Source organism: Pezoporus wallicus, unplaced genomic scaffold (assembly GCF_028554395.1).
Source record: "Pezoporus wallicus isolate ANWC-B61680 ecotype Strahan unplaced genomic scaffold, APGP_CSIRO_Pwel_v1 contig_8811, whole genome shotgun sequence".
In the NCBI taxonomy this organism is placed as follows: domain Eukaryota; kingdom Metazoa; phylum Chordata; class Aves; order Psittaciformes; family Psittacidae; genus Pezoporus; species Pezoporus wallicus.
The window spans coordinates 57791-81463 of NW_026637786.1; the positions used below are offsets into that span (position 1 = coordinate 57791).

The 23673-nt window shown below is 37.2% G+C and overlaps 1 protein-coding gene across 6 annotated transcripts in view; it reads left to right on the top strand.

Moving 5' to 3' along the window:
* The window catches only part of PLEKHH2 (pleckstrin homology, MyTH4 and FERM domain containing H2), a 57431-nt gene that overhangs the window by 17797 nt on the left and 15961 nt on the right, over positions 1 to 23673 (top strand). For 2 of the 6 annotated variants that reach the window (XM_057407487.1, XM_057407488.1), the window contains 17 exons: positions 2091 to 2153; positions 3178 to 3327; positions 3764 to 3847; positions 5368 to 5449; positions 7193 to 7375; positions 9111 to 10096; positions 11129 to 11204; positions 11687 to 11781; positions 12413 to 12557; positions 14783 to 14919; positions 16643 to 16753; positions 17017 to 17103; positions 17742 to 17900; positions 18537 to 18617; positions 21735 to 21914; positions 22687 to 22795; positions 22896 to 23008. In XM_057407487.1, the coding sequence (XP_057263470.1) occupies positions 2091 to 2153; positions 3178 to 3327; positions 3764 to 3847; positions 5368 to 5449; positions 7193 to 7375; positions 9111 to 10096; positions 11129 to 11204; positions 11687 to 11781; positions 12413 to 12557; positions 14783 to 14919; positions 16643 to 16753; positions 17017 to 17103; positions 17742 to 17900; positions 18537 to 18617; positions 21735 to 21914; positions 22687 to 22795; positions 22896 to 23008 (2841 nt within the window). Of the gene's footprint in view, positions 1 to 2090; positions 2154 to 3153; positions 3328 to 3724; positions 3848 to 5367; positions 5450 to 7192; positions 7376 to 9110; positions 10097 to 11128; positions 11205 to 11686; positions 11782 to 12412; positions 12558 to 14782; positions 14920 to 16642; positions 16754 to 17016; positions 17104 to 17741; positions 17901 to 18536; positions 18618 to 21734; positions 21915 to 22686; positions 22796 to 22895; positions 23009 to 23673 lie in introns of those variants that run through there. The other 4 variants (XM_057407490.1, XM_057407492.1, XM_057407489.1 and 1 more) reach the window with 3 other exon arrangements.

Sequence of the window (23673 nt, forward strand, 5' to 3'; positions counted from 1 at the left end):
CTAGCTGAGCTGCAGCTGGGTGGACCTGGCAAGCAACATTTTCAGGTTTTATTTCCATTTATTAAATCTGCCATGTTTCTGATACAACCTTACAGCTGAAATGAATTTTACTTACGGGACATAAAGAAATTGCCAGTTAACTGCAATGGCAATCGTGCATATAGAGATTGTTTGACTGTGGAAATGGATGAACAGCTTGCTACTTGTCAACAGCAAATTTCACATTATAGATCTCTGAAGGAGTTTTCTCCCATAATATTAGAGTATTAACAATGTTCATTAATGATATAATAGCTGCACTTCTACTTGGTTTAGTGCAGTGTTTTTACTACATTGGATCACATTAGCTGATCACATATTCAGAAATACCCTCGATTTCTGAATCCTCAACTCACTAAAAAAGGAGTGTCTTAAAATCATATTAAAGTGAGTCTTGTAAATGTTTGAATGTAAAACCAGACAGATGAAAAGTAACCTGAGGATTCAAAATTCTAAAAATTAAACTCAAAATCTCAACGTGAATTCATATGAATATGAAATGAAATACATGTGACCAGAGAGAAACAAAGAAGGCTCAGCTCCCTGTCCGTCTCTCCAGACTGTTAGTACATGAATGACTGGGACGATCATATCCTTGAAAGTGTTCTTGCAAAACCACTCATTGAGGAACTGACCACGTGCACTGTGAAATGTTTGCTGCTCTTGTACCAGTGGTGTGTTGTGATATTATGATGTGGGTTTGGGCTTCTTGTATAATATGAGGAAGTACTAGAAGGTCAGTCACAGCTTTTTTTTTTAATGTTAGTAATTTTCTCCATTTTCAGTTTTTTGATTGATAGAAAATGATCACTGTGTCCTTGTCTGGACAAGGTGCTAAAAGTACAAAAATCTGCTTCATGTGATTGACAACATAATTAGGAAGAGAGAAAAGGAGACAGAGAGTGAAAAAACAAACTGAAAGATGCCAGATCAAGTACAAACAGGACAGAATGAAACTAATTATTTTAAAACCAAGCAATAAACTGGACAAGGAATAAATGGTTTTCATTTGTATCATGTGCTTTTCTGTGAATAATTTTGAAGCTGAATACTGAGTATCCCAATGTTAATTGTTTGATATTTCATCCTCTTCAGATGAATTGAGATGTTAGCTAGGTATTTCCTGAGAAGCAGTAAGTCCTTAAATCATGGAATACCTTATGTACTTTCTAGTGTTATTTCAAACCACAGTTTACTTTTTAAGAGGACAGAATTGTATTGTTCACCAAAATAAGACTAGAGAGCTCCTAAAAAAATCTAAACAAAGTATTTCTTTCTGGCCTCTTCTGTTCCATATTGTTGGCAAAGCCTTCAAAATAAATCATTTAAAATGCAGGGAGTTTCCAAGGCCCAGGGCAAAGGTTGAGCCTGTGATTCATTAGGCATTGTTATAAAGTATCGGATCAGGTCTGTCATTGCTCGAAAGTGATTGCGCTTCTCAATGTTGTGCTAGTCTCTGACTTCATTTCTACTGTTTTTTTACATTTGTCTCCATGGAGCACCTGAGTCCATCATGCTCTTCTGCCACGTATCTCCTTCTTCCACTCAGAGGTGGAGGAGTCTGGCACAGGCCTCATAGCACAGTTCCTCCCAAAAGCTGTATTTGTCAGCTTAAGAAGAATTAGGAGCCAAATTTTATCATGTGCCAGCACCCTTCACTCTTGCCACTTTCGGAAGGAGGTGGAGGACCTCAGCACTTTCTAAGACTGTGAGCCTGCATGAGGAAAGTTTCAGGGCTATTGTCAAAGGAATTTCTACTCTTGGTAGCAGGAAAAAAAAAGCAGTATGCCATATAGCACCCACAAAATTATACTGTGAAGAAAAGTTGGTGTGGTGTTTTTTCTGTAGGAGAATCCTACCAATGTTTTAGTACAGTCATAATGATGAACTATCTTCCCCATCTGACACACTGTTTATCCTGTATTTTATGCTCCTGCCCCTAACCTCTCTTTTCCTTCTTCAAAACAGACCATGAAAATGTTTCACTGTGGTGTTTGTGGTGCTGAGCAGAAGGCATTACCATTTTACTGTATATTTTTATGTACCTGCAGATGCAGCAGCTTGAGAAACAAGTTCTAGATGCTGATCGTCAAGCAGAGAGAGCTTTTCAGCAGGTATATATATAAAAATTGGAAAATATCCCCATTAGCTATGTGCATGGTACTGTAATGAAGGGAAATTTAGAACATTGCTGTTTTTCTTGAGTATGGCTCAAAAGCAAGATGACAGTTTTCTTTTACATGTATTGATTTGTCCTACCAGAGATGTTCTCTCATCTTTCTCTGTTCACTATCCAGTTCAGTCTAATAAAGTCAAAGCTAACAGCACAAATCAAAAATAGATACATGTAATGAGCTTCTTTGTTGATGCATCAGGAGTCTTTGATGCGCATGGAAACAAAAGAGACGAAACAGTGACATATTTTAGAAAATCCGTAAGAAAATAAAACGAGACTATCCAATACAGTCTCTAAATAGGATTATTCTATGTTTGTTCTTCTTGTAGAAGTTACATCATCTAAAGAATGAAATTGTGGTTAACTATTTAACCAAAGTTACTTTTTGATACCAAATGGCAGATACAGCTACTGCAGGTATTTTATGAACATACCTTTGGTATTCCCTAAAAATCCTTCATATGTTACTGTGAGACAGATAGAAACTGAAATTGTAAAAAAAAAAGTTCAGGTACTAATTTGAAGTTAGAAAACATTTCTGACTACAAGCCCGGTACTTCTTAGCCGCTTTTTAGAGTGCTTCTGTTAATTTGTAGGGTTTTTTTTACACTGTGCAATTGTTTATTTATTAAAACATTTTTTATTAAGCCTGTTTTTCTGTATGTATTCTTCCTATATGGGTGTTTCTGACAGTTTATGTGTTACAAGCCTAGAAGCCTCTCACAGACACTGACAAAATCTGTGTAAGGTCTGTCAGTGTTTAGCCAGTCCTATTGGTACTAAATGTATAGGAAGACATAACGAACTGTGGATTTTTTACTCAAATAGGCTTCCCAACTTTGTAGGGTTATCTTAAATCTGAAGTGTAGGGGCAATTTTAACAGTTCATCTTGTGATTAAATTACTACCTTTAACTTGGAGTACTACGTTTCTTAAAGTCTTGTGTTTGACCTTCTACATAGGTACAAGTCATGGAAGAAAAATTAAAAGCAGCCAATGTTCAAACAAGTGAATCAGAAACCAGGTTGTACAAGAGATGTCAAGATCTGGAGATCCTGATACAAGATAAAAATGACATAATACAAAAGTTGGAGCAACAACTTGAAGAACAGGTTAACAGTAATGGTGTTAGAAAAGATGAGCATCAGTTCCATTCCGAATTATACAAAAAGAAAATAAAAGGACAGAAAAGTTTAGCATTATTTCTGTTTGCTTAAAAAGGTTCCCATTAGAAGTACTGTATTAGAATAAGGTTTTTTTCACTTGCAAATTATGTTCTGGCTTCCTTTGAAAGAACATCTAACTTTTAAGAGGAGAAAGATGTTCTTCCTCTTCACTGTTTCCTCTGAAGAGCTTCAGTTTTTCCTAAGGAAAGGAGGAACAGCAGCCTCTGTGAATGGCCTATTCATTTACTTCTTTTCTTAAAACATCACGTATTGCCCAGGAGACTGAATTACTTCAAGCAATTTTAGGATTTGTGTCTGAAGAGACTACTCAGGCAGACTGTAATACTCAGTGAAAAACATTCTTATGTCAATTTTTTTCCAGAAGCAAATAAGACTGCAAGAAGCAAAAATCATAGAAGAAAAAGCAGCTAAAATAAAAGAATGGGTGACAGTCAAGCTCCATGAGGTATAACTCTTGCTACAGTACTTGGACAGAAAATACAGTGGTGTGACTGGATATCCCCTAGGCTATTTGGCTGTTAAAGGGCTTTTTGCCATAGTAAAAACAAAAAAAACCCCACCAAACCAAAACCCTAAACAAAAATCCCCACCAAACTTCCCTGTTTCATTGATCTATATAGATATTTGCTTGAAAGACTAAAATTAACAGCATAGAGGGCAGAGTATCCATGTCACTTAAATTCTGATGTCTTATTTGGTCAGCTAGTATAGCTACATCTTCTTTATGGAGGAAGGGCCCAGAACTACTCTCTGGAAGGTCTACTCATCTCCACCAAGGGAGTGAGATTAGCTGGCAAACTGAGCTTGCTCAGTCAGATGCCTGAAGTATTAACAATCCCCAGAAAGCTGACCAAGTCTGGCAGAAAAAAGGACTTCATATTTTTTTTGTTTTCCAATGCCCACGGTACTCTTAGTCATGAACAGTTTCAGGGACATAATGACTGTTCTCAGAAGAGACCAGTTGTCTTCGTTGTTTCTCTGCTGTAGTGAGATAGCCATGTCTTTGCCCTGCCTACAGCTACTAGTTTTTGTGTGCTTTCTCCTCCTTGTTTGTATAGAATTTAAAGTTGCCTGTAAAAGTCAAAAGCCTACTCTGTTGTGGTTAATTGGAAATTATACTCGCTCCAGTTGAAAAACAATTAAATTACTATATTTGAAGTAGGAAACTAGAAGTAACATTTACTATTAGTCTGCAAAGGGAGTTTTTGAAACCATGTAATAAAAAGACAAGTAAGTTTAGCTAAAATTACCTTGAAAAAGTTCTGACAAAATCAGATATGACTCAAATTATTTACTTAGTTTGAAAGGTGGAGAATCTCAAGCTATCTGCATAGGGGTGGGCACATGTCACCCAGTGGAACTGGAATTGCTGGCTCCCCTCTTTGTGATAGGGAATACTGAGATTCAAATCTTCTCTTTGTCTAATTTGGAGCAGCAGTTTGAACCAGCATCTTTTGTCCCCTGGTAGTGGGTTACAGCAATAGGTTGTTGGGGTTTTTCTTTTTGTAGAAGGTTGTCTTGTTTATATAAAGTTTTTTAGTACCTATATTTTAAATCTTTGCTGTGGGATGGTAGGAGGCATTAGCACCATCATTCCCTCTAATTCATCTGCTTGCTTTTGGTTTGCCAAGTGGCACGTAAATCAGTAATTCAATCCCTCCGCTTTTATTAAAAGTACTGATGAAGATTTCTTTTTCCTTAATTATTGAGGCTTTTTAAAGCAGTCTTAGGTTTGCTTGTTTGGAGGAATGATTTTAACAGAAGTTAAGCAAGTAATCATTGCAGGGAATTTAATTGTTCAGGGCAAACAAATGCTTAGACTGGCATTAAGAGAAGCAGCAGAGAGGAGGTTGCCATTTGAATTAGCTTTCCTTGGAAAGGCAGAAATTCAGAGAAAATCTAAATGATGTAATGACTTTAAAAATTGTTTCACCCATTGATGAGATCACATGTGTATGCTTTTAGTTAGAGGTGGAAAATCAGAACCTTCGCTTGATCAACCAAAAGCAAACCAAAGAGATGAAAACAGTACAATCTAAACTGCAAGGTAAATACACAATTTTTCTAAAAAATTCTCTATTTAAACTATATAAATTTTCTATTCCCTATTAATTTGTGCAGCCATATAATTGAAAAACTGTGAAATCACAAAGATGTCAGTATGAATTGACATGTATGAAGTGATGTACATGAATTATGAAGTGACTGTACATGAAGGTGCTAGGCAAGCAATAATTTAATTTTCATTAAAAAGACATGCAGACAAACCAAAACTGGTTTTTGATGTGTGAACAGGTACTTTGTTACTTAAGAGATTATGCAAGTACTAAGATCTGACTGGATTTATGGCAGATCTTTGCTTTCACTTCATAGTATTGGTGGTCCTGGCACTGTTAAGGAACAGGTGAATGTCAGTCTGCCTCTGCTGTTTCTAGCAAATGGTGAGCTGGGACTCAGAATTATGATCAGATTTGTTTAATTACTACATATGACTTAATTCAGCCACGTATCACCAGGCTCCTCTCCAAGTGGATATGATTGATTTAAAAATCGTGGACTATAAACATGGGAAAGAGGACTATCCCTTCCAAAGAGCATTATTTCACCTTAATCACAGTTGAATTTTATTTGCTACTGTGTTGCCTGTTCACCAGCTTGCTTAAGTCTCTCTGAAGGTTCCCCCAGTTCCCTCCATGCCAGGTTGACTTGACAACTTACCATCACCTGCAAATCTCACTAGTTTGCTACTTAGTCCTCATTTCTCGATAATGTATCTCATGTATGTATGCATACTCCCAGACAATGTAGAAATTTGTGTATATATGTGTGTGTACACTCGTTAATATGCATAATACATGAAAATCTAAATATGTACAAAATACATACATACAGAATATGAAGTTTTTAAACCAAGAAGCACCTCTCTGTTAATGAAGAAACTGGATTGCTTTGTTTCTTTGCTATTTTTTGATCAGTAACAGTTCTGTTTATTTCAGCACTTAACAGCTTTAGTCATCCTCTTTGGGGAGATCTATTCAAAGGCTTTTTGAGACACTGAGAATTCGTCAGCTGGTTTTGAACACACATTTACTGATATGCTAAAAAATATCAAAAGATTTATTACCATTTGCAGTGTCCATGCTGGTAGCAGGCTATAAATTAGGATCATGTGTTACTGTTTTAAACAGTTTACAGGTATGGATAAGGGCCTTCCTGGATCTGCCACAGAACTTTTCATAAACATTGTTTTTTATCAGTTTCTGGCAGAATAGCTGTGCCTAAGGACAGATTTCATGTTCTCAAGGCAGCTAATCATTTTATTCGTTCACCTTCTCTTGAGTCCTCCATGTATACCTTTTAAGCCTGGTAACTTGCCGCTTTACATTTGCTGTAGCACCTATTACAGATTCTCTTAATATTTTTATCTGAAGGGAAGGCCACCACATGTTTTAATACTATTGTTCTACAGTCTTTCTCATATTATCTATTTTACACCAATCCATAAGTTTAATATCAGTCACAACAGAATAAAATCAGGTATTTCCACAGGTTTTCATTCTGTATTTAGTGCATGGTTTATGTTTTACTGCTGTGAAATTGTTAAAAATTTTTTTTCCTTTTATGCTAAAAAGTCAATCTTTAAGATCTAGAAATGTAGCTCTGGGTTTCTTTTGGTATGGGGAGGTATCTTCAAAAAAACCAAACCAACTTTACACTGCAGAGTAAAGAGACCAGCAGCATAGTTTGCTGTATCCCGTTAACGCAGGATTTCTGAATTTCTGTTCTTCAGAAGCTACGGGCAAGAAATCTGTTACTTCAACACAAAAACCTGGAGAGTGTCAGCGACTAAGCAGTTTGACTTTTGGATGCTTTTCAAATAGAGCAAGAAGTCCTCAGCCATCTTCTAAGTTTGACGAAATAGGCAAGTCTTCATCTAAAGAGTCAGACTACGCTGAAGGCAAAAACATGCTAGGTAGTCACCAATATTGCCATTTTATTCTGACATGGGTGGAAATCTAAAATTGACAACTGTCAGTGTATCCAAACCAGCTGTTTTTGAAGTACATAATAGTACTGTTTCCCTCTTCAATGTTAGTCTCTAATACTAGGAAGAAATCCTGCTGAGCACTAGAATCTCCATAATACCGCTAATGCATTGTTTGTCAGCGTGCAGTGTCTGTCTGATAGGGTGCATTGGTTGCAAAGGAAAGGATTTCTTGTGGCTCAGGTTTGCTCCACAGTAGTGTAAGGAGTTTAAAGCTGCTTGTCCCCCAGGGAGGGCTGTTACATCTTTATGCCAGTGTAGAGTCTCACCTAGGTCCAGTTTCTGTATCTTTTATCTCTGGTATCACTGGTGTTCTAGTGTTAGTTTCATGCCCTAACTCAACAAGATCAGCTCAGTAATCTTTCATTAGAATGATGAAGGTCATCAAAAAACAGAAGGGAGTCTCGGGCATCTTTTCATACCACTGTTTCCCATCTGAAGAAAGAGAAAGCTCTGATATCTGTTCATATAATTTCCTCAACAAGTCCTGAAGTCTGGTAGTGCCAGCAAATTGTCATGCTGTTATGCTGTTACAAGCATACACAGTCTATTGCAGTTTGCTACTTCCCTTTAGCAATAAAAAGCTCAGGAAGGAGGCTCTGGTCCTTCATTTGAGTCCCACAGTGCTATTTATGAGCTCAGCATTTTCTCCACAGTTAATCATGGTACCTAAAATTGCAAGTTGAGCTCTGAAGATAATCAGAAACTGAAATAGATCCTATTAAAATTTTGTGTATTTGTGTTACACCAAGTTCATTACAAAGGTGGGTATGTATTATTTCCATTTTTAGAGATGAGGGAATTGAAGAAAGAATCTTCTTTTCAAGGGAAGGGAAAAGAAATAAAACCTTACGCTTACTGGATGGAAACAGATCAACTTTTGTGACTTCATTATTTTAATGTGGACTAAATTAAAATCTTTAGCTTGTCCAATCCACATCAACTATACCAAGTGTCTATGTAGAAAAGCCCTAGTTCTCACATCTGTTTTAACTCAGGAGTAGCACGTGGGCCTCACTGACATGCTGCAAGCTATAGCTCTCTCTTGCAAAACCAGGTAAAAGTGAAATGCAGAAACAAAGCTATTTTTAATACTGTGTCTTTCCTAAACATTTTTCATGAGCCCTTCTTGTATATCTTGAGCATTCACCATTGGGAAGACAATAATAGCTTGCAGAAGACATTTCTGTGTATAAATACTATAGAAGTGGTCAGAATACTTAATTTGCTAATGTAAATCTTTTCTGAGAAGCTTTCATTAAACTTTAATTTTCCTTAGATTGAAAATAAAGTAGCTAAGTCTTTAAGGGGTTGGGGGGGGGGGGGTATGTTTGTTTGTTTTCAACAAACTTTATGGCTCCAGTCTGCTTACCTTTACGCTTACTGCTATTTTTAGTTTGACTAAAACTTTGAGTAACGTTTGTTACAGTTTTTTGGCAAACATCATTGCAACTTTAGTTGCATTCAAAAACTTAAAATATTTTCTTAAGGTTTGTTATTTATACGATTATGAAACTTAAATGGGCATATTTATTCTATTATGAAACTGAAATGTGCCCTTGGAATTATTACCTACTTAATATTTGCAGACATGATGATAAAATCCTTGAGCAGTCAAGTTTGCTAAAGTAATTTTCTCATATTCATTATATTTCTCCTCTAGAAAAGGATATCCTGGAAACTACCTTTGTTGGTCCTGCACACGAAACAAATAAAGGTCAGAAGTCATTGCAACAAAGTTCCTCTGGATCAGAACAGAACAAAAATGTGAGAATGAGCTGTTCATCCAAGGATCTAGACAGTGACATGTCAAAGAACTCCTGTACTACTGGGAGTGACTGGAGCTCAGATGAGGATGGAGGGGACAAAGGACTGAAATCCAGGTGTGCATCGACTCTTTCGAGCCACACGTCTGAAGAGAATGCAAGGTATGGTAGAGTGGGAAGTGAGATGTATATGACAGCATCTGATGACAGTAGTTCTCTATTTGAAGAAGAGAGTTTTGGTGTTCAGAAGACTCAGCACAAGAAGCTATACTCCTGGCAGCAAGGGTCCCAAAGAAAAGGCCAGAACAATCCAGGTGGAAAGTGCAACTCTGACTTCACAAGTAAAAAGAAAGACCAAGATAGTTCTTCAGATGAGCTGAATAAGAAATTTCAGTCTCAGAGGCTAGATTATTCATCCTCATCCAGTGAGGCAAATACCCCAAGTCCAATTTTAACCCCTGCTCTGACACCCAAACACCCAATTCTGGCAACTTCTGCAGGTTCTCAATGCACAACACAGTCAGATTCTCCCTCAAATTTGCCACCTCCAATGTTACGGACTCCAACTATGTTCAGTATAAATTCAGCATTAGCAAAGAAACATCTTAGCCAGCCCCAGCTGAGTTCTGACAGAATGTTCGGTAGAAATAGAAATGCCATAAGTTTGATACGTCCATGGAGACCTCAGGAAACAGACATTGATCTGGTGGATGGAGAAGATAGCGATATTTTAGAGAAAATGGAGATTGGCTGTGATGAAGGAGTGTTTACCTATGACTGCAGTGAAGCACAAAATGCTGACACACAGGAACCTTGTGATACAACAAAAAAGGGTGCTGGCAACAAACCTCCAACCCCTCCATTGCATCGATTTCCTTCCTGGGTAAGTGTAATTACAGATATTTTTACTACTGGTAAAACTAACTCATTTTCGTGCTTCTTCTATGATTTTTCTTGCCTCTAGCTGTCTCATTTTCTGTTTGATGACAAGACAGGGTCATCAAACACATGAAGGGTTACTTTGATTGGATCTAAGACAACAAACTGAGAAGCAAGTTTGAATTGAAGCACAGTGTTTCTGCTGTTGAAAACATTTTTCTAGATAAATCACTATTTTTCTAGATAAGACCAATTTTTTTCATGCCACATCTAAGTTACTTACGTCTTCTTGAGTGTATCAAAGGAGGTAATACTTGTGACTGCATTCATTTATTTATCTTAACACCAAGGGAGCCTAAGAGTGCTGGTGTCAGTGCCTTTGCTGTAACTATTGTACCACTCACAATCCAGTTAAGTTGGATAAAAGTTACAGAAGTTATTGATCACATTTACAAGTAAAATTTTAAAGCCATCTTTTGGGGAATTAAAATAGATATTAATGTTTTACACAAAATCCAAAAATTAACTATGTCAAGACTTACCAATTCTGCAGTTTCACAGTCAGAGGTTTATTAATGATTCAGAGATGAATAATGCATTACTGTAATGCCTTCTTTATGTATATATTTTCATGCATATTTTTTCATTATAGATTTTTTTTATTTTGGCCTTTTAACACAAAAAGTTGAAGAGTTGCCTCATGATGGCATTTATATGTTCTTAACATACAATCTTCCATTAAAAATTAAAAAAGTAATTCTTTCTATAGCTTCTTTGGCCCCTCAAATGGTATTTTTAAAAAGAAGTTACCTACAGGCTAATCATTGAGTGAAGAAAGTTTGAAACATACTATGGATGTGATGGGTATAGCATACAATGCATTTTTTCAGCTGCTGTTGATGATGCCATTTTATCAAGCATTTTATCCCATTGTTGCACTAACACAAAGACTAAGAGGTCTATGGGGAGGATAAACAGAAGAAAAGTAATTGTTGTGTTTTAATTATCTACCATCAAATCCATTCTGCTTGTATAGGAAAGCAGAATTTATGCTGTGGCCAAATCTGGTTTAAGGATGTCTGAAGCTTTCACCATGGAATCTGTTAACAAAAGTAAGTAGTTTGGTTGTTCATTGTCTCATCAACAAAAATTCTTCACTTACTGTGATTTGTAAGCAAGGACCAAATGTTTCATGTTCCTCCAAGATAACTTCAATGAAGTTTCAGTTATCTGCCATTTAAAACCTAGAAAATAATTGGCTATCTTTCCACTGCCTTCTTTTCCTTGCCTCTGAACTTTGTGGTGAATTTTTCACTCCAGTTTTCTTTGCAATTCATTTTGAAGATTCTATACCAGGTAACAAGGCAAGAGATTATACTTCCAATTTTAAAAGGGCTAGTGGTCATGACTACAATTTATTTATACTGCTTAAAACCACTGTAAATTTCAAAAAGCTACAAATCTCACATCTGAAACAGTTCAGGAATTATTTTACTTTTAAAGCAGTTATACAATGCAAAAATAATGACGTTTGAATTTCGTTAATTGAGGGGTGAATTATGAAGGTATTTAATAAAATATGTTGCTTTTTTAGGTGCTGTTTCACTAACTTCATACTCCGTATCTGGATTATATACATCTCTGATATATAAGAACATGACAACTCCTGTCTACACCACTTTGAAAGGGGTAACTATTACTGTTTAAAGGAAATTTTAAAATACCATTAGGCTTCACATCTAGGAACTCGCTGTTTCACATTTGGTGCTTCCATGCCAAATACATCATAAGATGATGTTTAGAGATCACAGAACCCCAGAAGTAATGGAAATGTCAAATAGCTGGGGAAAAAAATTACTGCTGCTTATAAAATGTTACTATCCCAGGTCAGTTCTTCTTGTGTTCTTTGCTGATTTTTTCCAAAGGCCTGTTAATTATTAAACAGAACCACATGGTGCTCAATACCATAACTGAAAGTGTGTGTATGTGTAGAAATGTCTTTGTGTCGATGCCAAAACTGTTTATAGTCAGATAGCCAGCAGTAACTAATCACAGCATTGTTTGTTTTCTGGCAGCCTTTTATGATTTGGAAAGGCCCATGCCTTCAGCTACCCCAGGTTTCTGTTTTTAAAGTGTGGGTGTAGCTGAGTATGCAGAGGGCAGAGTGAATTCAGTTTTATGTTAATACTTGTATGCCAAAACTCACAACTCAAGAACAGCTTTGAATGTTATGAAGCCAGCAGAGTTCTGCCACAGAATGAAGGAAATGACTGATACCCTTTGTGCAAGGTATCAAAGACTGTTGTGTTAATTTCTACAGAAAGCAACTCAGATAAGCAATAGCCCATTTATAGATGAGTCATCAGGATCTGAGGAAGAAGACAGCTCTCGGTCCAGCTCAAGGACTTCTGAGTCTGATTCTCGAAGCAGAAGTGGTCCGGGTAGTCCTCGGGCTATGAAACGAGGTAGGCAAAAACCATAAGAACAAGTAATTTCTGGGAAGTTTGGAAAACCAGGAAGTTTATATGATATTCTTAGAAACTGATTTCTTCATTAAACAGCATGGACATCTTAAATTTAGGCTTTTATCCCAACTATCAAAGCCTAGATCTTTTATTCAAGCAGGAGGACTGTTATACATGGCTTTCTTTTTAATGATATTATTAAAGATGTCTTTTTAAGGCATTAATCTAGTAGCTGGCTGTCGTTATGAGGGAAGAGTGACTTGTACATTTAAAGTGAGAAGCTCCGTTCTATCTATACTCTGTAATGCTAAAGTCTTCCTATGACCTTTAACTGTAGGTGGGTAAAAATGATGTAGAAAAAAGTATTTGCCATCAGAAAAAAAAAACCCACATATATTCAAGTTTATGAAACAAAGTAATAGTTTGATGTGATCAGAAACCAGGTGGAAAAGTTCCTTCAACAGAGTATTTGGTTCTGTCATCTCATGCAATGAAGGGCTTATTTCGTTTTTACAGTGATCGTCTCAAAGTCCTGTGCAAAGAATTAGTTGAAACACTTGAATCCAGTAATGTTCTGTCTTTTGTGGAAGGCAAATCTCTCATCTCTCAGTAACTGTGTGTTTTCCATCTGCAGATTAAAATAATATGCTTCATATCATTGAAAGTTACAATGCTTCTTCAATGGGGTGATAGTATCAGTGTTAAATCCCTGTGAGTATTTTTTCATTGGGTAAACCAAGGAAGACTAAAATCTAAGATCCAACTGAGGCTGTGCGTTAAGATGCTTCATTATACATTGCTTTAGAAATGCAAAATAACATTATTCAGTAATCTCTGTTAGACATGTTAAAATCCCAGTGAGAAGGAGCTCTGCTCTGTCACACTGGAGCAGGTGGATAGAGCTGGTCCACCGGGAGTTTTCCAGTGCCAGCCACATGTGGTTGAGTCTGTTACAAGTGATGTAGTTGTAATTTTGATATATTAGTGTGAAAAGGACCCGTGGTTCCTGCTTCCCAGCAGCTCCATCTTGCTAAGCAAAAACCAGCGCTGTGGCTGCAGACACATCTCATGTTACATGCTTGAGCAACAGGAAGGGTAAATTAGTGAATTTAACAGCTGGTTTCGCCTACAGTTTATATTCGTGTCTCTGAAATGGAACCATTCCTTTTGCTTGTGTTTCCTTCCCATAAAAGAGTCCTTGTATGGAAACCTTTCTTAACCACAAAACACATACGTACGTATCTTTGTTGAGGTCGGGTTGTTGAGATCAAAAATCTAGGCAGTCACAAGTTTCTCTAGGCACATAATTAAAACTTGCTGCATTTTTGCTATTGAAGACCCAGCATGAGACGAACCCACCCTGACAGCCCAGGTGGCTTACCAAAGCAATAAATGAGAAATACTTTTTTCTTAAATAAAATTGGCAAATGAGTTTGGAAATTAATGAAACAAAGGAAACAAGCATCTTCATTTCAATCTTGGAGAGTAACCTTTTGGAGTAGAACACTAGTCCTTACAAAATGACATGTTCACATGTTTGAAAATAATTATTGCTGTGATGAATAAGTGTGGGGTCTGGAATTTTAGCACTGATTCTCTGGAATTGAAAACAGGGTGCATTTTAATTTTTTTTTTAGGATTAAAGCTAATAAAGTAAAAAAAGAAAAAAATCCTGAATTTTGGAATTTGGCTTTTTAGAAAACCCGATTATAAAAATTCATGGTAACTGAAGAATAAAGACGCTTACCTACAGGTTCAGCATAGAGCAGATCTTGAGCATACCTTCTTAGCACATAAGTATTAGAAGTCCAGATACTAGACCAAAGGCAGAAAGGGTAAGGGGAGTGTTGCTTCATTTAATTAAAGATCCTGTCTACAGAATGAGTGTGATGCATGGCACTGACTTGTTCCTTCAGAAAGCTTTTGTAATTTAACAGAAAGTGATAATACATAGAAGACATTTAGTTGTTGTTTCATTCACAAGTGACTTTAACTCTGTTTAATTATGAAGAAATGGGGATTCAAGTATTAGCACCATGCAAAGCGTTTGATATGCTGATATTTAAAACAATTGTGCTTTAATCAGGCTTGGTTCCTGATGGACTTATGCTGATAGTTGTTTTTGCCTGCAGATCCTACTCAGATATTCTTTCTGTATGGATATTCTAATCTCATTTGTTTCTAATTAATAAATGCAAAGAAACATCGTTTTTCTTTTAACACAGGTGTGTCTCTGTCTTCTGTGACCTCAGAAAGTGACTATGCTATTCCTCCAGATGCATATTCAGTAGATACAGACTATTCAGAGCCAGAACAGAAACTTCCTAAGACTTCTTCCTCATCTAGTGATAATGGCAAAAATGTAAGTACTGAAGTTCTGTGAAGAGGTGTACCTATGGTGTGTGTGTACATTTATGTTCAAAAACTGCTACCAAATCTCTGTGTTAGCCTTTCTGACTCACAGACTGCCTTATGAGTACAAATTGCAAAATAAATCAACAATAAGTTAGCCACGATGATTGAAGGAAAACAGAGGATAATTCTGAGCTTTCTGTATAATGAATGGAAATAGGTAGGTAACTCCAGAAGACAATTCAAAGCACTTAAGGTTTTCATTTTTTGGAACCAGATATGGTATCAGATTGCATATGTAATACTATAATCAAAATTATTATCTGAATATTCAGGGAAGTAGAAGAGCATTCCAGTGAAGAAGTTGAAGGCATCAGTAGAAATCTGTGTGCAGTAATACATTTCTACAGTTTCCTCATACAGAGAAAACTTTATGCTTCAGAGAAATCCTAAGTAGAGCAACACACAAGGACAAAACATTGTGGGGTATTGGTCTCTGTAGTAGCTAGTGTCTTAACATAGAATCATAGAATAGTTAGGGTTAGAAAGGACCTTAAGATCATCTAGTTCCAACCTCCCTGCTACATGCAGGGATGCCTCACCCTAGACCATGTCGCTCACGGCTCTGTCCAGCCTGGCCTTGAACACTGCCAGGGATGGAGCACTTACCACTTCCTTGGGCAGCCTGTTCCAGTAAGCTCACAGTAAAGAATTTCTTCCTTATATCTAACCTGAACTTCCCCTGTTTAAGTTTAAACCCATTCTGTCTTGTCCTATGGCTACAGTCCCTGATGAAGAGTACCTCTCCCGCATCCTTGTAGGCCCCCTTCAGATACTGGAAGGCTGCTATGAAGTCTCCACGCAGCCTTCTCTTCTCCAGGTTGAACAGCTCCAATTTTCTCAGCCTGTCTTCATACAGGAGGTGCTCCAGCCCCCTGATCATCCTCGTGGCCCTACTCTGGGCTTATTCCAACAGCTGCATGTCGTCCTTACATTGAGGACACCAGAACTGCACACAATACTCCAAGTGGGGTTTCATGAGGGCAGAGTAGAGGGGCAGGATCACCTCCTTCGACCTGCTGGCCATGCTGCTTTTGACGCAGCCCAGGGTGTGGTTGGCTTTCTGGCCTGTGAGCACACACTGAAGCTGCCTCATGTTAAGTTTCTCATCAACCAACACTCCCAAGTCCTTCTCCATAGGGCTGCTCTGAGTACCTGTGGATTAACAGCCTGGGGATGAAGGCAATTTATTTTATGCTTTCTTCAAAGAGCAGAACTGTGAACTCTTGTGTTCTACAGGTGTACATACTAAAAGTATGTCTGTGCAGAGCTCTGAATTACAGTGCTCTATACCTGGTCTATAGCTTAGGCCCTGAAGTTGGGGAAAATACATATTTACATTGTATTAATTTTGTCCCTTGTTTAATACAAATAAATAGTAAAATCAGAAATCATCCTATTCTTCATTCTTTTGTGTAGTTCTGGGCAAATCACTTTCCTTCTTGTACTATAACTGTAAGTAGGGATATTAGTTTTCCCACATGCATGACATTTGTCTTAATTGATGCTTGTAAAAACCTTGTCATTAGACTGAAAGTCTCATCAAATACTGTAATTATCACTTAGCATGCTTTTAAGCCATTAAAATATCTGTGTGTGTGTATGTATACATATCTCTGATGGATATAGGTATGTATCTGTACCTAACTGCTTTTTATCTCTTAAATATTCAGGAACCTTTGGAAAAATCTGGGTATCTGTTAAAAATGGGTGGTAAAGTAAAGACCTGGAAACGACGGTGGTTTGTGCTTAAAGGAGGCGAATTACTATACTACAAATCTCCAGTGAGTACATGTAACTTACCTGCTATTTAATATGAGATTGTTCTTACTGAGAATCTAGGACTGCTAGAAGGAAAAGAAATGCATTCCTGGTGTCTGAGCTTTTAGAGGGTGATTCAGGACTCAGTTCCTCAAGAGGTGTACAAGGGTACTCAATGTTTAACTAGGAAGTATTTGTCAGGATTAATGTTTAAATGAGTTCTATAATTATTTATTGTTCTCTGTTGGTAGATTTAAAATATCTTCTTTCTGTTCTTTCCATACAGAGTGATGTAATTCGAAAACCTCAAGGTCAAATTGAGCTAAATGCATGCAGCCAGATTGAAAGGGGTGATGGAAAACAAACAATTCAGGTGCCTGCTTTTCTCATCTGTGTTTCAGCAAGTATTTATTCCCTTCATCCCGCAAAACAACACCTTGTTCCAGTCCGTGTTGCACTGGATGTTCAAGTGTGGACTTGGAATTAACCAATGCCATTTGTTTGAAACCAAAGAATCATTTCAGTTACAGAAACTATAAAAAAAGGCCTACACATAGCCTTGCTTGTATGCTACAAAGGTCAGATCTTCATATATGAGATACAAATAGTAGTCTCGCGGCCAGCCATTGTGGTTGAGAGAAGTTGCTTATCTGGAAGGAGATGAATTTCAAGGCCAGGTTGGACAGAGCCTTGGGTGCCATGGTTTAGTGTGAGGTGTTCCTACCCATGGCAGGGGGGTTGAAACTGGATGATCTTGAGGTCCTTTCCAACCCTAACTATTCTATGATGCTGTGAATTGAGTTTCCTCAGCTCTGCTGTCCTGGAACTTTTCACATGAAGGTCTCTCTGCTCTGCCTAGCCACAGAAAGTTTCATTAGTGAAAAGTCCTTTGGGGCAAATAGACCCCCCGGAGTTGTGAATCTATGGTGGTAGTATATGTTACAACCTCCACACTGTGGGGTCAGATTATAATGTTCTTAAAGCTGAAGAGACTCTCCTGTTCTTACACAGCTGACCACAGAAAAACGAACATACTACCTGACTGCAGATTCTCCCAACATCTTAGAAGAATGGATCAAAGTACTACAGAATGTACTTAAAATACAGGCTGCCAGCCCACTTTTCATACAGTCTGAAGTCAAGCCAACCATGAAAGGATTACTGACAAAGGTAGGAACACTTTTCTTATCCCAGTCTGCTTTATTCCATATTTCTTAGCAATAATATCTAGATGAAAATGCCCCTACAGTAAAGTAAATACTAACAAAACAGGCGTGTATGTGCTTTCGCAGTACTTCACAATGTGAAGAAGCTCACCTACTGATGTTTGCTTGATTTATTTTCTCTTTCTGTCTTTTTAATTTATTAGTTCCTGTGTTGAGTTCTCCATTTGCACTTCTGTGGTATCCTAGTTCAGCATATGTTTCAGTAGCTAATTGACCTAACTTAACTTCAGTGGAGTGCTCTCTTTTTCTGTATTACTTACTGGGACAAATTATTTCAAGATAATAAGAATACAAAGGATTTTTTCTCTTTTAATTCTTCCATTTCCTCAGCTTTCACTGATTTAGGCCTGATCCAAAGCCAAATGAAAAACTCACACTGGCCTGACTAGGCTTTAGATAAGCATCTGATGCTTTCAGTCTTGTGCCCTTAATAGAGTTACACAGTTTTAATCATTTTTCTAGTAATGTGGAAAAGAATTTGAACCAAGGCATTTATTCCCAGCATCATCAAAGTTCAGAGGTGGTGCAGTGTAGTCTGTGTTTCTCTGCTGTGCTTGTTCCTAATCTTCTGTAATTTCAGGTGAAACATGGATATTCCAAAAGAGTTTGGTGTACTCTAGTTGGAAAAATTCTGTATTATTTCCGTAATCAAGAAGACAAGGTAAGTCCTGTACTTGTTTCCTCAGTGAATGGAAGGTAACATACTGAAGTAGACTTTAAACAGTAAGTTACAGCTTTATTAGGGTACAACTAGCTTGGGTAGTATATGCCTATTTTATCTTGATTACTAAATATCTAGACTTCACAGATTGTCAGCTTGAGAAGTTTCCATCTAATAGACAGTACTCCAGGGCACACCCATTGGTCTCCTTCTTCTACAGGACATGATATTCATCATCTTCTTATCCCTACCTGAAGGGAGACACTGATTTGCTGACAGTTCAGGTGTCCCCTTCTGAACAGGTGTGAGACTCATCAGAAAAGACCTGGCTGTCATTTACATCTGGAAGCTGACCCTTTCTAATGTATGTTTGCAGTGGGCAGTGACTGCAGGTTTCAAGGAATTAAATGTTTTTATCCCTCAATTGACTTCCAAATCCTGCCTGTTCTTCGGTATATCACTTCACAGTGCTGCAAGAAAGGCAAGGGCAAAAAGAAAGAAAGCCTAGCAGGATGCAGTTTGCTGTTTTGCAGATGTGTGTCTGGAGGAGGGGATCTTTTCTCATTCCCCATAAGGATTACCGAAAAGGAGCTCACTGTCTACAGCTAATGAAGTAAACAGCAATGGAGGTGGAGGATGCTAAGGAAAGGGACAAGAAAATTATTTCTAAAACCTAGAGAAAATACTGTTTGAGGAAGAAAAGGAAGAAATAGGATCCAGTTAGTTTTAAGCTAACCTCCCAGCATTCCATATCCTGTAGGACACAAGGAGCTTAAGAAAGAGCAAAACCTGACACTTCCACATTGGGCCTGGCCTTTAGTTCTGTACCCACCCTCTTGAATATTGTTGGTTCTTATATTTTTCAGCCATGTTTACCTACCAAAACAGGACAAAGGACACTTCCTAGTCAGACTTTTCACCTGCCCTTTTGCTCCCAAGACGTTGTATACTGTCATCAAGAAACATCTTTTTAATGGAGACAGGTCAGGAACAAGATTTTGGAAACACAAATTCTTGTTAATACCACTGAGGTTATTAATATTTGATTCATACCCTTATTACCTATACCAAAAAGACTGATGAAACTTGACCAGATGATAACAGTACCCTGAGCCACTATAACCAACAGTTCAAAAAAATCCAGAAAATCTCATTTGTTACTTCTAATGTAACCAAATGATCACACTGAGCCCACAAATTCATGGTCTTTGTATAAAGCTAGCTATGTCCTCTGTTACAATTCCCTTTCATAGCCATTTTTAAACATTCAACTAAAACTTATTTCTAGAACTGTATGAATAAGATAGCAGTAACCATCCATCAAAACATTTTATTTAAATTACACACAAGGCTGTGGAATCAAATTACTACAGCATTAATCTCTAGCTCATTTTACAGAGACATTAAAATTAACGTGTATTTTCTCCTGTGAAGAAATCTCTGTTTAAAGTATCTGAATTTACACATTTTTACAATTGAAGATTTTGGTGTTTTAGCATGCCCTTTGGAAGCATCCTAAGGATTTTGCTGGATTCTTGTAAACATTTCCCTCACATTTGGAACAACTTTTACTGCCCTTTTAAAGCAAAACTGAAACTAATTTGCTAGCTTGTAATAGAATAAGAATTCAGCTTTTGTAAGCAGAATATGTATGAAGTTTTCCAAAGCTAGTTCATTTCTGATGTTCAGCTATTTGCTAGTTAAAACCATGTTTGCGGTAGCTGACTGTATCTGTGCAGAAACAAAATACACAATTTGCAGCACTGGATTCCATAAAAGTGGCCTCTTTCCAAAACAGAATGCAAATTTCAAGAGTTGACTGTTTTAGTTAAACTTAGTAAGTAAATAAGTCTTGACTATTTGTATGTGAAACAGCATCTCTTGATTTGCAAAATCTCATTTTGTTCAAAAAGTTGAATGCTTCAGGAGCACCACAGAAAATACAAAACGCTGCATGCATTTTTAATCCTTATTAGGATCCCCACTATTCCAGTGAGAGCACTGTAGTAAAGAGCCACAACTATGTGATGTTTTCTTCACAGTTACTGTATTAGCAGTTCACTTCATCAAATCGCTATTCAAGAAGTCCACCCTAGATTAAGTCAAATTTACCAGCTACTCTCCAATAGGGTATTTTAAAATTTTAAACAGTGTTACTGAGAGGCCTCATCTACTTTTTCTTTGGTTGATATTTCAAGGTAACTTACTTCAGGCCTACACTTGAACGTGGCACAAATAAGATTTTAGTTACTGTAGTGTGTAACATCTACATGGATGAGCAATGCTAGACATCACAAACAACACAGAAACAGCAGCAAAGGCTTCTTCAGTGCACCACTGAATAACACTTTTTTGAACTTCCTCATGTCTGACCAGGTAGAGAAAGAGCAGTGGTGCTGTGGGAAAGGAGGTAGCTTTGTACAAAATCACTAGTAACTACTGTCATCCTCTGCCAGTCCTATCACTCAGCTGTGAAGACTGTGTGCTGTATTTGTGTTCATCGTGGGTTCCTGTTGCTAATGGTTATGAAAAAAATATTTCTGTGAAAATTTCCTCTTGAATAGCTTTTCATGTAAAATATTTCCTGATAAATGATCATAACTGCATATACAAATTCAGACTCAGGTACTCTGATGTATCAGACTGCACAATTAAACCAACTGAGAAGATCTGCCACACAAAAAAATTACCTTTTAAATTTATAGCATGATCAAAATAAATACATGAACAATACACTGCTGTCCTCTGAAATAATAAGATTATAATTAAAGTTCTAGGCTGACACAGGGGATTTTTGCTTGGAACCAGGTCTGGAAACTCTGAAGAATTACTTCTGTCACCCTAACAGACATTTATTGCAGTAACTAGATAGAGAAGCAGACATGGAAAAGAATTTTGAAAGTCTCCCTTTCAGACTTTGGCATATATCATTCTCCTTCTGCTGTCTGCAACAGCAGGCTTATCTGGCATTCCTTGGCAGGACTGAAAATTCATAAATACAAATGGGCATTGATGGTAGTTCATGTTTTTCTTTCTATTTGTAGAATAAGAAATATAAAACCTCTCTGCACTGAAGTAAATATTTGTTCTCTCACCAATTCTGCTATCTACTTTTAGTTTCCTCTTGGTCAAATCAAGCTTTTTGAGGCAAAGGTTGAAGAAGTTGATAGATCCTGCGATTCTGATGAAGATTATGAGACTAGTGGTCGCAGTTTATTATCTACACATTACACCGTTGTTATCCACCCCAAAGATCAAGGACCCACTTATCTTCTTATAGGATCCAAACATGAGAAGGTAATAAAAGGACTTTTTAGTTGAGTTTCAGTAACACGTCTACGAGTATGGTGCTGTGATATGAATATTTCTTAAAGAGGAGGAAGAGGGGGACCTACAAGTCATCTGGTTCATAGTTTCATACAATAAGCAAGGAGACGGTCCCGGTTCATTAACATCAAACAGAGTTTGTCTGTGAACCAATGCCATTATAGGTTATCCTTTTTAAAATAGATGAAAATAAGCTGGTTTGGCTACAGTATCTCAAATATACTGCAACTGGAGAATTTTCTTCACATTACATTAACTTGCAGACAGACCTATAGTAGACCTTCCTGATTGGTTCTGAGATGCTGGCATCTATTTTCACTGATACGGCTAACAGTAGGGAAGATTTTCCTACTGAAGTGAAGGAGTAATAAGAAGTATGGTTAAAACAATTTTTATTATTATTGTTTCATTGTTCTCAATCTTGTAGACTCAATTTTGCCTTCTGGCCTTATCCCCAGGTTAGCAGGATCTGCCAGTGGTAAAAAAGGCACTTATGTTAGCTTTTTAAAGAGGAAAGGAAGAATTCCCTGATATTAGCCATGACTGCTGAGGATAAGAGCACTGTCCAACCTTCCTTGCTTAATATTTGTAACATAGAGACATGCATACAGGTGTATTCAGAGGCAAACTCCTTTGGGGTTCAACAGGAGCACATGGCAGTGTTTCAAGTTGAGAGCAAAGTCCCAGTGAAGCAGTTCCTTCCAACACGGAATGATTGAGCTGCTGTGTTTTTCTCCTCTAGGACATGTGGCTTTATCATCTGACAGTTGCAGCTGGAAGTACCAGTGTAAATGTTGGATCTGAGTTTGAGCAACTTATTTGCAAATTACTAAATATGGAAGGTGATATCAGTAAGTTTGTTTTTGTTTCAACATACTAATCTTCTAATACTTATTTACTAAATATACTTTCCTGAATTAATTGCAAAACCGATATATTTTACTCATTTAGCTTCTCAGATTTGGAGACACCCTACCCTTTGCCACAGCAAAGAAGGAATTGCTTCCCCTCTTACAACATTGCCATCAGAAGCCTTGCAAACTGAAGCAATTAAATTATTTAAGGTAAAACCATAGCAAATGCCTTTTTCATTAACCAACTTACTATTTTAACTCTCAGCTAAAGTATAAGTATTAGTTGGCTTACTAGAGATATTCTATAGATAAGAAAAAAGAAAAGAGAAAAAGAAAAGTGGAGGTAACTAATGGACAGTAGCAGAATGTCCCCATATGACCTCACCAAACGCAATCACTTCCAATGCAGAGATCACTTTTAGGTGTGAGGGAGCAGTTTAGGCTTCAACTTTTGGCCTTTCTACTCAGGTTATTGAAAGTTAGTAGAAAAATCCACAGCCATCATGAATGATAATTTTACCATGAAGTTCATAAGCCCCAGAGAACCTAACAGCATGGATGGATCTCTGTATTCAGAGAATTGTACCTCAAATACTAATTTTTCAGTTAGGTTTCAGGAAAAGCAAATGGTAAGTGAAAATTTTCTTGTAGATATATTTAAATCTGCTAGAAGAAATTTTAAAAATCTGATGAAAAGCAAAGCACAGTTTAAGTTTAAGCAGGTCATGGATTATTTCAAATTGAGATAGAAGGCAAGAGATTCTACTGCTCTTTTTAATGAAAAAAATCTTTTCTTCATATGAAGTAGCTATAGTGATAGAGAAAATACTAGAGAGCAAAATTAATGACAGTATTTCACAATAGTTTATTTAATT